This window comes from Malaya genurostris, chromosome 3 (genome assembly GCF_030247185.1).
Source record: "Malaya genurostris strain Urasoe2022 chromosome 3, Malgen_1.1, whole genome shotgun sequence".
NCBI classification, from domain to species: domain Eukaryota; kingdom Metazoa; phylum Arthropoda; class Insecta; order Diptera; family Culicidae; genus Malaya; species Malaya genurostris.
This window is the reverse complement of record NC_080572.1, coordinates 215,689,565-215,702,499: the sequence shown is the minus strand read 5'-3', so window position 1 is coordinate 215,702,499 and position 12,935 is coordinate 215,689,565. Positions and strand designations below refer to the sequence as shown.

Sequence of the window (12,935 nt, the reverse complement as noted above, 5' to 3'; positions counted from 1 at the left end):
GGACTTTCTGTTTGACTGTAACTAATTAATAATAATTTTTTTTTCAGCATTTTTCGGTGCACGTTAACAAAAATTCCAGAGACTAATCAGCTGTTACAGAAATCGAGGCTGCCACTTGGTGTGCTGATACATCCTTTTAGGGATTTGAGTGTAAGCCAGTAGCTGGAATAAGTAATCACAGGTTTTTTTTTATTTAAGGCTACGTATATTTACAGAATTTACCGGTGATTTCATGCAACACGATTGTGCGCTGCCGATCCTGTAGGACCTATATTAATCCATTCGTATTCTTCGTCGACAGTAAAAAGTGGAAATGCAATCTTTGCTATCGGGTGAACGAATGTAAGTTTGCAACATTGAGACGAGCATGCATTAAAATACATGACTACACAATTGATATAAATTGAAACTAACATTCTGTTCGTTACTTATCGTTACTTTCATCAGTACCTGAGGAGTTTCAGTATGACCCCGTGACAAAAACGTACGGCGATCCTACCCGACGACCGGAAATAAAATCCAGTACGATAGAGTTCATCGCCCCGTCGGAATACATGGTAAGGTCACTTGTTTTGTCGCCTAGTTAGACCGGTGTATACCGGGTCGAATACATAGAATAATTTTTAATTTTATCCAGCTTCGACCGCCACAACCTGCAATCTATCTATTTTTGCTGGACGTGTCGTCTCTGGCGCAGCAAACCGGTTATTTGAATACGGTTTGCAATACATTGATTGAGCACCTGGAGAACTTGCCAGGAGATGCACGAACCCAGGTAGGCTTCGTTGCGTTCAACAGTGCGATACACTTCTATAACATTGCCGAAGGTTACAATCAGCCTCATGAAGTTACTGTACTGGACGTGGAAGGTGAGTTTGGCAGTCAGGAGTTAAAAATTTCAAGCAATAATGTTGCATTCGTTTTCCAGATGTGTTCTTGCCATATCCCGATAACTTGTTGGTTAATCTAAAGGAATGCAAGGAATTGATCAAGGATCTGCTAACGCAGCTGCCGAAACGATTTGAACATACTCATGATACTCACAGTGCACTGGGTGCTGCTCTGCAGGTGGCATTGAAGTTGATGGTAAAACAAACATAAAGTTCTATTTTGAAAGGTAACCTATCTTCATTCATTCAGCAGAGCGCTTCGGGTGGACGAGTGACGGTGTTTCAGTGTTGTCTTCCTAACTACGGACCAGGAGCGCTGCAGTCAAGGTACGTTCAATAATTCCATAGAGGGCAAGTGATGTTGATAAAGGTTTTGAGTCTGATAGATTAAGGTTCAACTGATAAACTTAGGAAAACAGCAATTGAAAAAAATATCAGTTTATTTAGAAAAAGGCTCCGAATAAATGGATGATTCTATTCTCAATTTCCATTTAACGACAGCGAAGAAAACTGCTTTTGCGTTTTGCAACAATAACTGTTTTCCTAGTGAATTACCCCTCAAGGGCGAACACATTGTTGCTACTGTTTATAATTTACTGTAAAGGGGCATGTTTTTTGTTGGTAATCAAATTTGCAACTCTCAGTTCTTACCTATTGGATCACTTATTGGAAGTTGTTCGGTAAAAGTTATTCGACATTTTTAGTATAGGGTACTTCTTTTCTGGTTTTTTACTTGCTAAGGACTTCATTAGTGCCTTTGACTTTCGCCTTGGCCATGTTGACTTGCCGCTTCATCACAGCCCAATTGGATTCGATTGGACGTAATTTAGGGCAGTTCAGTGAATTCATGTCTCACAATTTTGGCACGCTTCTAGAATAGTGGCATGATACTAAATCAATCCCAAAATTCTATTTTTTATGCAGGGATACGTACCGCATAAAAACCTTCAAACATTCGCATATAAAACGCTTAACTTAAAAATAACGCATAGCTTTGGAAATCCGCATAAAACGCCAAACTAAGAAAAAAATTTTTGGGCGTCGAACGTTGAATATTCACATGAAACGTGGAGTTAACTTGGAAAATGACGATTTTGTGATTTTTTAAGAATGCCAAATTTTGTAGAAATGCATGAAAAGTCAAGATCTAGTGTTATGTAGAAAAAATCTTTTTTGAAAAAAAAATGAAAATTTTCAGAGTTTCAGAGAGTTGACTTGAAATGTTTTTTTTTATTTCGACATAACACCAGATCTCGACATTTCGAGCATTTCTATTTTATGTAAAAAAAAATCAAAATTTTTTTGAGCGCCTAGTGGAATTGATTTAAGAATAAAAATTATTTCATTTAATTCCACTATATTTAGAAAATTTTTTGCTATCTCGCCACTAATGTCACGAGATAGTAACAGACATCGGTGATTCAGTTCTTATCTTGACCTTCTGAAAGTAACACCAGGTCTTTGAATGTTGGAATTTCAAGTGAAATTACTCTAAACCTCTTAACTTCTTTGCCACACTTTTTTTCTTCGAAGGACGAACAGATATGGAGGTTCTATTTCATTTGCTTTCTTTAGTGATCCATATTCCAAAAATGTAAAATTCATTCGCGGCAGCTGTTCGCCTAGAGAGTAGAGTGTCTCAAAATTTGCATTGTTAAACCAAGAAGCTTAGTCACAATTACTCAACTTGATTTTTTTTTGTTTTGAATGTTGCATTTCGTATTACATCTAAATGGAGATGTTAAACATGCGGTGGAAAATTTCACGCAACAGGCTTCACCTCAAAACGCCATTTTGTTTGCCTTTGATATCTCTGGTGGCCAGTTATACACAAGTCCGTTTAATTTGATGACCCCTGTGCAGTATTTCTTCATTATAACTGTCAGAATATTGTCAGGACCGCTATCAACTCAATCGATTTCTTTACTGAATCCTCATCTGTATCAACGCAATTAAGTGACTTATTCAACTTACTCAATGTCTTCATCTAACTCGGTGTTTGGCATAAGTCGTTTTCTATTATTTCGAGTCCTATTTTCTTTTTGATTGTACGTAACTGCTGTTTTTTGCGGGTTTTTTAGGCCTACTCCAACTTCCCTATCTCGCCATCGTTTCAGCCATGTTTAATATCCCACGCTGCTGAAAAGACGTTGTTTGAAGACACCCCTAACATGGGGAACAGACACTCGGATAGTAAATTTTTTTGAACTCCTGCATGTTCCCACCTGCCTTACCAGTCTTCTTGAAGACCCTCTTCACGATTCTCCAGTAACGTTAGATGGGTCGAAGCTGAGCGCAATTTGGTGGATTGATATTTTTCTCAACAAAATTTATACCCTTTTCCGCAAGCCGATTGAGAGTGGTTTTGGCATAGTGAGCCGATGATAAATCCGGTCAAAACAGTGGAGGTGTACTATGTTTCTTATATAAAGGAAGCAATCTCTTCTGGAGACACTCAAATCGAAAGATTTCTGCATTTATAGTTCCGATAGTGTAAAAAATGGTTGACTTCAAACCACAGAAACATATTGCTTGCCATACCAGTACCTTTCGACCGAATTTCTCCACTTGAATCGACCTGTCCGCATCACTCACATCCTCCCCAACGACGACAGTAAAGTATTGTGGACCAGGAAGGGTTTTTGAGTTGTCCTTTACATAAGTCTCATCGTACATTAAAACGCATGCATCCGGACACTGCAAAATACGCGAATACAATTTCCGGGCCCTTGTTGTTGCTCGCTTCTTCTGTTCTACACTTTGTTTCGAGATTTTCGGCTTCTTGTAGGTCTTCAAGTGATTTCGCCTCTTGATACGCTGGATCATTCAGATGAGATCAGATGAGACGGACATATCTGCCTCTTCCTGGTAACTCATCCAAAGAATAGTGTTCCCCAAACTTATGAATGATGGTTCTAACACTGGCATGATGAATTCCAAATCGCTTCGTCAATTTTTGCATAGTAATACCTTTATCACTTGGCCATGTGTCCAGAACCTTAATTTTCATTTCATTTTCAATACGCGACATTTTGAAAACGAAGAATTTCAACCGCACAAACAAGTAAACAAACGAAAGCTGACAGCCAAACGCACAGCATGCTGTGATCTGAGCATAAAAAACCCATCACAAATACATGCGTACAACACAAATGTATGTGGATAGCTTATTTTCGATACACTTCTTATATTCTCTTCGCCTGAATCGCTCTCACGTTCTCTCTCTTAAGTACACCCAAGTGATCACTGCCGCGTGTGAACTTCGATTAATAAAAAGTAGATCTGGCCTTGCTATGAAAATCTTGCAAGGAAAAACAAAAATTCAACGATAATGCTTCTTCTATGCAAACCATACACCAGAGTGTGCACTTCTGTGAAAATATTTGCGTTCACCTCAAAGAATTTGAGAGCTCTGCTCAAGCCCTTTGGTGCGATTCAGTGCTAGAAATGAAAGAAGATAAACACGCGCACTCATGATGCGTGCACCGTTTATACAACAGTGGTGTATATATGTAAAAGAGAAGAGCTCTCGTTAAAGTTGTCAGTGCGAGGTATAAAATTTCGCTTGCTCTTCGTTACACAGATGAGACGGACATATCTGCGAGATATTAAGAATAAATATTTTTTAAAGAGCTGTTAGTTCGGCGAAGGTAAAAGTTAGTGGAAAGGAACAACCTAATCTGAAACATTGAAAAAATCTGGCAACAGATATTAGGAAAAGAGAAACTCCTGGAGTTGTGGCCTTTTACGATATGAAAGCAGGAACCCAGTGGATCTATTCTTGGTCAAGTTGTCAAGGTCAAGGTCCTGCCCGGAGAAAGAAAATAAGGAACAGCAAACTCGTAGCCCCTTCGAATTACAGAGTTGAAAGATGAAAACATAAAATGAAAAAACGAATTTCTCCAGATGAGACTATTCCTACAAGCTCGAAGAAATAGACAAGAAAGAATTTTTCGAATAATTAGAAACTAATATTAAAAACAAAAACTGTTTTGTTGAACAAAGTAGCTTAGTAAAAAAAGAGTCCCCAAATTTGAAACATTGAAAAGATCCGGTTACTGAAAGTAGGAAAAGAGAATATTTTTTATGGCACCTGATTCAATGCTTAAATGAAACTTAGGTTGTTTGAAAGCTACTATTGGACTCTGGATCTAGTTCGGAACTGACACTTCTGGTTCCGGAGTTATGATCGCACTAGTGACGCTACCAACAAACCCTTTTTTTTATACTTTGACTTTTCTCGGAGATGATTTTTACCGATTTCAACAAACTTAAGCTCGTTTGAAAGCTACTGTTGGATTGTGGGTCTAGTTCGAAAATCAAATGGCTGAATCTTCCGGTTGCGGATTTATGATCGTAGTAGTGACGCAACCAACAAACCGCACTTCTTCTATACACTTATTATTACTATCCGATTAACGACTTTCGAAACTATAAATGCATATCATCGTTCACTGGTTATTGTATAATTTGCTAAACTATTTCGACAGAGAGGACCCAAACAATCGTTCGTCAAAGGACGTAGCCCATCTCGGACCGGCAACCGATTTCTACAAACGTTTGGCGCTGGATTGCTCTGCACAGCAGATTGCGGTTGATTTGTTTCTGTTAAATAGTCAATACTGTGATCTAGCTACAATTTGTAAGTTATGATTAAAAATCCTAGTTTCTAGTCAGATTTTTATAACACCACTGGTGGGTTTCATTTCAGCTGGAATTAGCAAGTTCAGTGGGGGCTGTATGCATCACATCCCGTTGTACAGTGAATCGAAGCCTCAGTTGGTCAAATCGTTGCAAAAATGCTTTGAACGCTACCTCACGAGAAAAATCGGGTTTGAGGCCGTCATGAGAGTGCGGTGTACCCGAGGATTGGCCATTCACACATTCCACGGTAATTTCTTCGTACGGTCTACAGATTTGCTCTCGTTGCCCAATGTTAATCCGGATGCAGGCTTCGGAATGCAGGTAATGTCGTACTGGCTTGTCTCGGACGAAAGATGTTTGCCTAAATTTCCGTTTTTTTTGCTTCGATAGATCACTTACGATGAAAGTTTGGCCGAATGCAAAACGGTATGCTTCCAAGCGGCACTACTGTACACAAGCAGCAAAGCAGAGCGAAGGATTCGGGTTCACACTCTATGCCTGCCGGTTACATCCAGCCTTTCGGAGATTATGTATTCAGCCGATTCACAGTGCATCGTCGGTCTACTGGCGAAAATGGCCGTCGATCGATCGCTAAGCTCCAGCTTATCCGATGCCAGAGATGCCTTTATCAATGCAACCGTTGATATTTTCAGTGCTTTTAAAATTGCACAGAATTTACCGCAGAATTCTGGGGCCATCGTGGCTCCGGAGAATCTCTCTCTGCTGCCGTTGTATATTTTGGCGTTGATGAAACATGTAAGTTTATGTGACAAACAAAGTCAAGCGGTTGTTGTTTGTTTGACGTTAAAATCAATATTGATTTCTATAACCAATTGTTAATTTAACTTTACAGGCTGCTTTTCGGGTAGGAACGAGTACACGTTTAGATGACAGAGTTTTTGCAATGAGCGAGATGAAGACGATGCCTCTGGATCAGCTGATTCGATATATCTATCCGGACTTTTATATTCTCGATAGTCTGTTTCACAATGCGACGAGGGAAGGTAGTGATGGTGAAGCACTAGTGGTTGAACCTCCCCGATTACAGCTATCCGCAGAGAAGTAAGCGCTTCGTACCCTTCTTTTCCCGATAAATTCTAATCATTATTTTATCTTCTAAGGTTTGATTCACGCTCCATGTTCCTACTGGACTGTGGTCCTCACATGTTCGTTTATGTTGGATCGAACGTTCCAGCAGATATTTTGAAGGATGTTTTAGGTAGGTAATCGCAAAGCTTAAAAAAACGTAATGTTACAATTTTCCATCTTGATTTTTAGGGATCAACACTGTTCCGGAGATTCCAGACTTTTGCATTGAGCTGCCAAGTCGGGATACGCCAGCCAGTGAAACGCTGTTTGCATTTATTGATAGCATCAACGAAGAGAAACCGTATTCTACGTACACACAGGTTATCAGGTACGTTTGCTAGTGGCTCCACACTTCAAGCATGCTGATCCCAAATGTATCCAATTTTCAGAGACACCAGTCAATTCCGTTCATTGCTCGTGGAGAAGTTTGTCGATGATAGGAATCAGAGTTCCGTATCCTACTACGAGTTCCTGCAGCATCTTAGGACGCAAGTCAAGTAGGATTATTAACCTGCCAGAGAAAAAAGGGGAAATAATCAAAAGTTTTCGAGTGTACAGACGCCGAAATACAACGTACGCACTATTATCAATGGGTGATAGTTTGGTGAAAACAGGACAAGATGCTGTCGGAAATCGTGTGTATGAAATATAATGTGAGAATAATAAAATCTAGATAATCAATGGTTGAAAGTGTAGAATATAATACCAAGAATTATAATATATGGAAACAAAACTATAATAGTTTAGGTAAACTTCAAATTACGCTGATTTTTGAACGACCTTCGACGATATAATACTAGGGAAATAAAGTGATGATGACGACGATAGTAATCATACATAAAATTGTAAAAAATAGAAACCAATACAATCGCATAGAAGCTAACCACAATATACTTTTTTCGATCTGTTGGCGTATATCGTTGATAGCGATTTCTATAAAATTATCTAGAACTCCGTAGTAAAAAGAAATATTTTAACAAAAAAACGCTGTTTTTTAAAATCGACACTGTTATTACGACGAAAAAGATACACCCACATAATGCAATTGTCTGTATCGAAGTAGATCAAGCGCGGATGCGTATTTTTGTGGACGAACAGCTTTATTCAACAGTTATTTTGGTGCGAGATATAAAGCGAAAAAAAAATACTCCCGTTTCTGAAAGGCATCTCATTTTTCTGTTGGCGTTCAATTATTTCCGAGTGAGGTTCTGTTGTTTTAGTGGTTAACTACTTAGGACTATGTATGAATTATATGTATCATATTAATTGAAATAAGATACTTCTGAAGGAGAAACGAGACGAGCTAAATCAAAGCTCCCCAAATGTCGTAATCTCATCGTTGGCATGAAGAAATATGTAGTACTGAAATGCATCTAGTGTTTTTGTAATACACTATTGAATGATTCTATTTTCCTTTCTACAAATCGATGTTCACAACAAATAGTTTCTACTTAACTACTCTATGTGCTATACGGTTTTAGAATTGCGAGATTTTGTTGCTCAAACATTTTGTATTTAAATATGACTAGTGTTTACGTTTATGGCATTTGCTTTTCGGAAGTTTAGTTCATCTATGTTTGTACAGATATTCCGCTTTGTTAGATGCGATTAGTTATCTGATAACATGGGAGGGGTAAAAGCCTAGTCTATTCTTTTCTGGCGTTGGGAAACCGAGCGTATTAGTGAGGGAGCATTCAAATTATTCACACCGGTAATGATCAACAGTAGAGCTATGAAGCAATCCATTTTTTTAAAGGCAAGGGTGTGTGGATAGATAAAACGAGAAGTATTTGTTGTATGTATGTCGTTAAAATTATTAAGAAAAATTATAAAAAATATATAAGTTTCTGAAAATAATAAATAACTATATAGGCAATTACATTCAAAGATTTTTTGCAGATGACAATTTTCTTGATTAACCCTGGATAGCGAATCCAAAATATTTGAATGTTTTCCTGTTGTCAGCCGTTCTTTTGAAGAAGAATGAAATCCACCATCGTGCATGTCGAAAGTGGTTGTAACGGTCGCGCAGATTTTGCGGTTTTCGAGGATTTGGCAATTTTTGCGTATTTATCGCAATTTTTGCTAATATTTTAGTACTATGGCGCGTCACATTCTACATTTGTGCATTATTTGTTCGAATAAAAAAAGTTCTTTGCAAATTTTTGAAGCATGCGAGTTTTATGAAACCCTAAAAAACTAAAGGTGGGCGAACGTTTCAGCAATTGGTTGAACTGGCCGAATTGATGAATTTTCACATTGAAGAACCCAAAACTTCAAGCAAATGTTTTCTTCAGTGGACAAAATTTTGAGTTTTTGTTCTTCAATCTCGAGAGATACAATTTGCTATTTCAACAGAGTTGTTATCAGGAATTACAAAAACTGTTCGATATATGTGATTGCGCTTTTCCATTCCAATGCGGAAATCGAAAGAAGATTTTCTCACTCAAGGATATTGATGTCTGATGGAAAATATCTTCTCAATGGAAACACATTCAATAATGCAAAGAACGTAATAAATGGAATGCAATTCTTCAATAATATCACAAATTTTGTGTATGATAAATATCGCATTCTTAAAGCAAAATTTGCACTACATGCTTACGAAGCGAAGTCTGACAAGAAAAGAAACGAAGAAGTTCTGAGATGCCATTCGTGGTGATAAAAATAGTTTGTTGGTTCCACTATCCAACATTTTCAATTGTTCTTTGCGGTCTGGAATTTTTCCTGAAATATGGAAGAAATCCTATGTGAACAAGGGTATAGTATCCAATTACCGTGAAATTGCTGCAGTGTGTGCTGTATCGAAGCTGTTTAAAATTATAGTTCTGGATTTTACAAAACATAGTTGCTTTAACTACATATCTGTGACTCAGCATGGATCCATGCCAAAGCCTTCAACTTGCCCAAATTTAGTAACCTACTTCCTTCATCATACGTTCTTTACAAGCAAGACTACTAGTAGATTCTATATACACCGATTTTGCTTCTGCGTTCGATAAAATCAATCATCACATAACGATCTCCAAGTTAAGTAGACTGGGATTAAACGGATCACTTTTGAATTGGTTTCGTTTATATCTAACTGGTAATGAAATTATAGTGCAAATAGGAGCCTGTACAACCACCCCATTTGCTGTTAGCTCTGGAGTTCGTCAAGGAAGTCACCGTGGACCGTTCATTTTTTTTTTATTTAAAAGACATCTTTATTCAGGCCTATTTGCGTACAAGCTTTACGTGGCCGATTGAGCCGATTTTTTAAATAAAAAATTCTTTGTATTCGATCTCGTTGTCACCCTTTTTCTAGGGGGAGAGGAGCTTCCATTTCCCTCCTGCGAGGATTGAGGGGCACTTTGTTCGTGGCTCGTCTCGTCGTCCATTGACGCATCGGTGGCATTGTTGATTTTCGTCTTCTTTTCGTTTTCCTTGTTATTCGCAGTCTTGATCTCGTTGCTAGTTACTGTAGAAGCGCCTTGTTGTACATTGGTTGCAGTTGCTGTTTGGTTAGATGGTGAAGGTGATTTTGAAACGGGAGCACTGCCCTCACTAGTTTCCGTTGTTGAGCGGTTGTCCTTGTTTTTGTTTGTTTATGCAGTTTCAGTGCAAGGTTTGCCGTAGTGTGCAGGTTGTTCACAAAACTGACATGTAACCAGTTGATTTTCATACGTAATCAGCGTTTTACACGGATGTTTCCCGTTTTGATTAAAAATGATGTAAGATGGAATTGCTTTACGTAGTTGCATACGTACCACTCGCACGCCATTCCGGATACCCGGAAAAAAATTCCGCCATACTTCCCTTTCGATGGAAAGAACTTCACCGTACTGCGACAGGGTTTCCCGAACATACTCATCGCTGGACTGCGGGGGAAGGTCATGCACGCGTACTTGTATGGCATTGTCCACCATGTGCACAGGAATTTTGTATTTAATGTTGTCACACTCAACGCTGTGCACCTCGTTGTTAACCGAAGCGAATGCAATTGCATCGCTTTCACGTTTAAACATAATGTACACACAGTTAGACGCCTTGTTGAATTGAATTTCACTTACATTATTAGCGTCTAGATTCATTCGTTCTTTAAGTAAGATTTCAATTTCATTTGCTGCTGGTCTAACTTTGCAACGCTTGAAATCTATACAAATTGAATTTGGTCTTGTAGGCCAAGTTTCAGGCTTTGTTAAATCGTATTTGCCCATTTCGTACACTCTATTGTTCACTACACTGTATTGTCTTTGTTTCTGTTGTCTCGACCGTAAACGATTTGCGACTCAGTCTGATGAGATGCGAGCACGAACTGAGTGGACCGTTCATGATTTTATTGTATCTCAACGATCTAAATTTTTCGATCAAGTGTATGAAACTATCGTTCCCTGATGACTGTCATATTTCATATTTTAAAATGGTTTTAAAAGCCACTAAATGCTCCGTCTTCTCTTTTAGTAGCAAAAAGTCTGTATTCAAGTTCGACTATAATATTCCTGGGTGTCCTTCTGGAATCCAAGTTAAATTTTAAAGAGCACATAGAGCTTATTATGTCCTAAGCCTCTAAGCTATCAGGATTTACGTTACTAAAAAACTCTCTGATATACGTTGCTTGTGAGCTCTGTATTGCGCTTTAGTTAGCTCAACTCTCGAATATGCTGCGGTTATCTGGTCACCTTATTACCAAAACGAAATCCAACGCATTGAAGCGATTCAATGCAAAATTGTCCGACTAGTTCTCCGATGTCTTCCATGGAGATATCCTTTAAACTTGCCGAGTTACCATGACCGCTACAAACTGATTGGTTTCGATTTGTTATTTGTGCGTCGCGGCTAGTTTTGTTGCAGACCAACTTCAGTCGCAGATCGATTGCTCCGAGCAATTGCAATTGTTACAATTAGACATTCGACGTCGTAATCTTCGAACCTATTTTTTTTTCTTCGGATTGCCTATGTTAGAACTAGTTATGGATATAACGAACCCATTGCTAGCATGTGCCGCATATTTAACAAATGTTACCAAGAAATCGTTTCTTATGTTACTGTCTCATTAGATTTAGTTACTATAGAAGCATTGGTTTTTAGGAAACGTATAATTTAGATGACTGTAATCTTCGATGCAAAGTAATGAGGATGTTTTATGCCTGCTCGAGAACAAATTTGACAGGAACTATTTCCAGTGACATTTTTCCTGATCCAAATAAAAGAATAAAATATGAGGAGGAAAAGAAAGACATTCAGAGTAAAATCTGACAACAGGAGAAGGCGTTATTATAATTGAAACTGAAATTAAAAAGTTTAAATCAGATCATTCTGATGTAGTCTACCACATTACACTGTATTTAGTACATTAATTTTTTTCGGGAGTAGAACCCAGACTTCTGATGTAGTATATCAGCTTCAGAATTTATGAACCAAATTCAGGATATGTATTTTTGATCTGGATTCTGGAATTAAATGTTAGATCTGAACTCCGAACCTGAATTTTTGAAACGATTTCCTAACCAGAAATGAATTCCTAAATTCAGTTTTAGAATTCATGTCTAGAATCCAAAACCTGCATGCTGGAACTAAATTCGGAACATAGATTCTGGAGCTAGACTTTGAAACGAAGCTTACCTCCACCAGAATATACATCTACATAAAAAAAACCCTTCTCAATCCTCCTCATGGTGTGATAATACCTCCCATATATAATATATCTTATCAACCTAATACTCTAATAGTACCATTCAAGCGTGTCTGGGATTCAGGCATTGTTGAGAAATTTTGGCGCACTGAAAAATATTCACCCCGATTCTGCAATCCGACGGATTTATGATACGAACGAATCTACACTTTCGTTCAAGTTCGAATTTTGCATTCTTTATTCCGTTCGACTAGTATGATTCGATCGACTCTCGTTCGGGAACACTTGAAATTTCGAACACTAGCCATCAAAGCTGTCAACACTACTTACACGTTCTATATTATTTATATTCGCCCTTATTCTGAATACCGACGTATTGGTTTTTGGATCGAATGTGGTTCGATCGAATCTTAGCTACCTTTGATTTTGCTAGCGTTATTAGGAATACGAATGAAATACGATCGAAAAAACGATACGTCGTTATTCAGAATAAGGGTGATTATTCATTTCTTAGTAAACGAAACCGTCACACTTGTATAAACAAATTAGAACGATTCTAAACCGAACAGAAGTAATACGTACGTAAGTCGATAGAGTAATGTTCGAAAATTTAACAACTCGAACGAATGATATTCGAGTTCATACCCTACTCGAACGGAATGCAGAATGGAAATTGCACATTCGATCAAAATATTTCG

The 12,935-nt window shown here is 38.1% G+C and overlaps 1 protein-coding gene across 4 annotated transcripts in view; it reads left to right on the top strand.

The window, feature by feature from the left end:
* Positions 1-8,502, top strand: part of LOC131435099 (protein transport protein Sec24A) — a 30,039-nt gene extending 21,537 nt beyond the window's left edge. For 3 of the 4 annotated variants that reach the window (XM_058602625.1, XM_058602622.1, XM_058602624.1), the window contains exons 3-15: positions 48-150; positions 216-342; positions 448-557; positions 638-869; positions 929-1,086; positions 1,141-1,217; positions 5,381-5,532; positions 5,602-5,855; positions 5,925-6,290; positions 6,388-6,596; positions 6,656-6,753; positions 6,813-6,951; positions 7,013-8,502. In XM_058602625.1, coding sequence (XP_058458608.1) covers positions 48-150; positions 216-342; positions 448-557; positions 638-869; positions 929-1,086; positions 1,141-1,217; positions 5,381-5,532; positions 5,602-5,855; positions 5,925-6,290; positions 6,388-6,596; positions 6,656-6,753; positions 6,813-6,951; positions 7,013-7,124 — 2,137 coding nt within the window. In that variant the 3' untranslated portion in view covers positions 7,125-8,502. The remainder of the gene's footprint in view (positions 1-47; positions 151-215; positions 343-447; positions 558-637; positions 870-928; positions 1,087-1,140; positions 1,218-5,380; positions 5,533-5,601; positions 5,856-5,924; positions 6,291-6,387; positions 6,597-6,655; positions 6,754-6,812; positions 6,952-7,012) is intronic. The other variant, XM_058602626.1, reaches the window with a different exon arrangement.
* Positions 8,503-12,935: the final 4,433 nt, after the last annotated feature.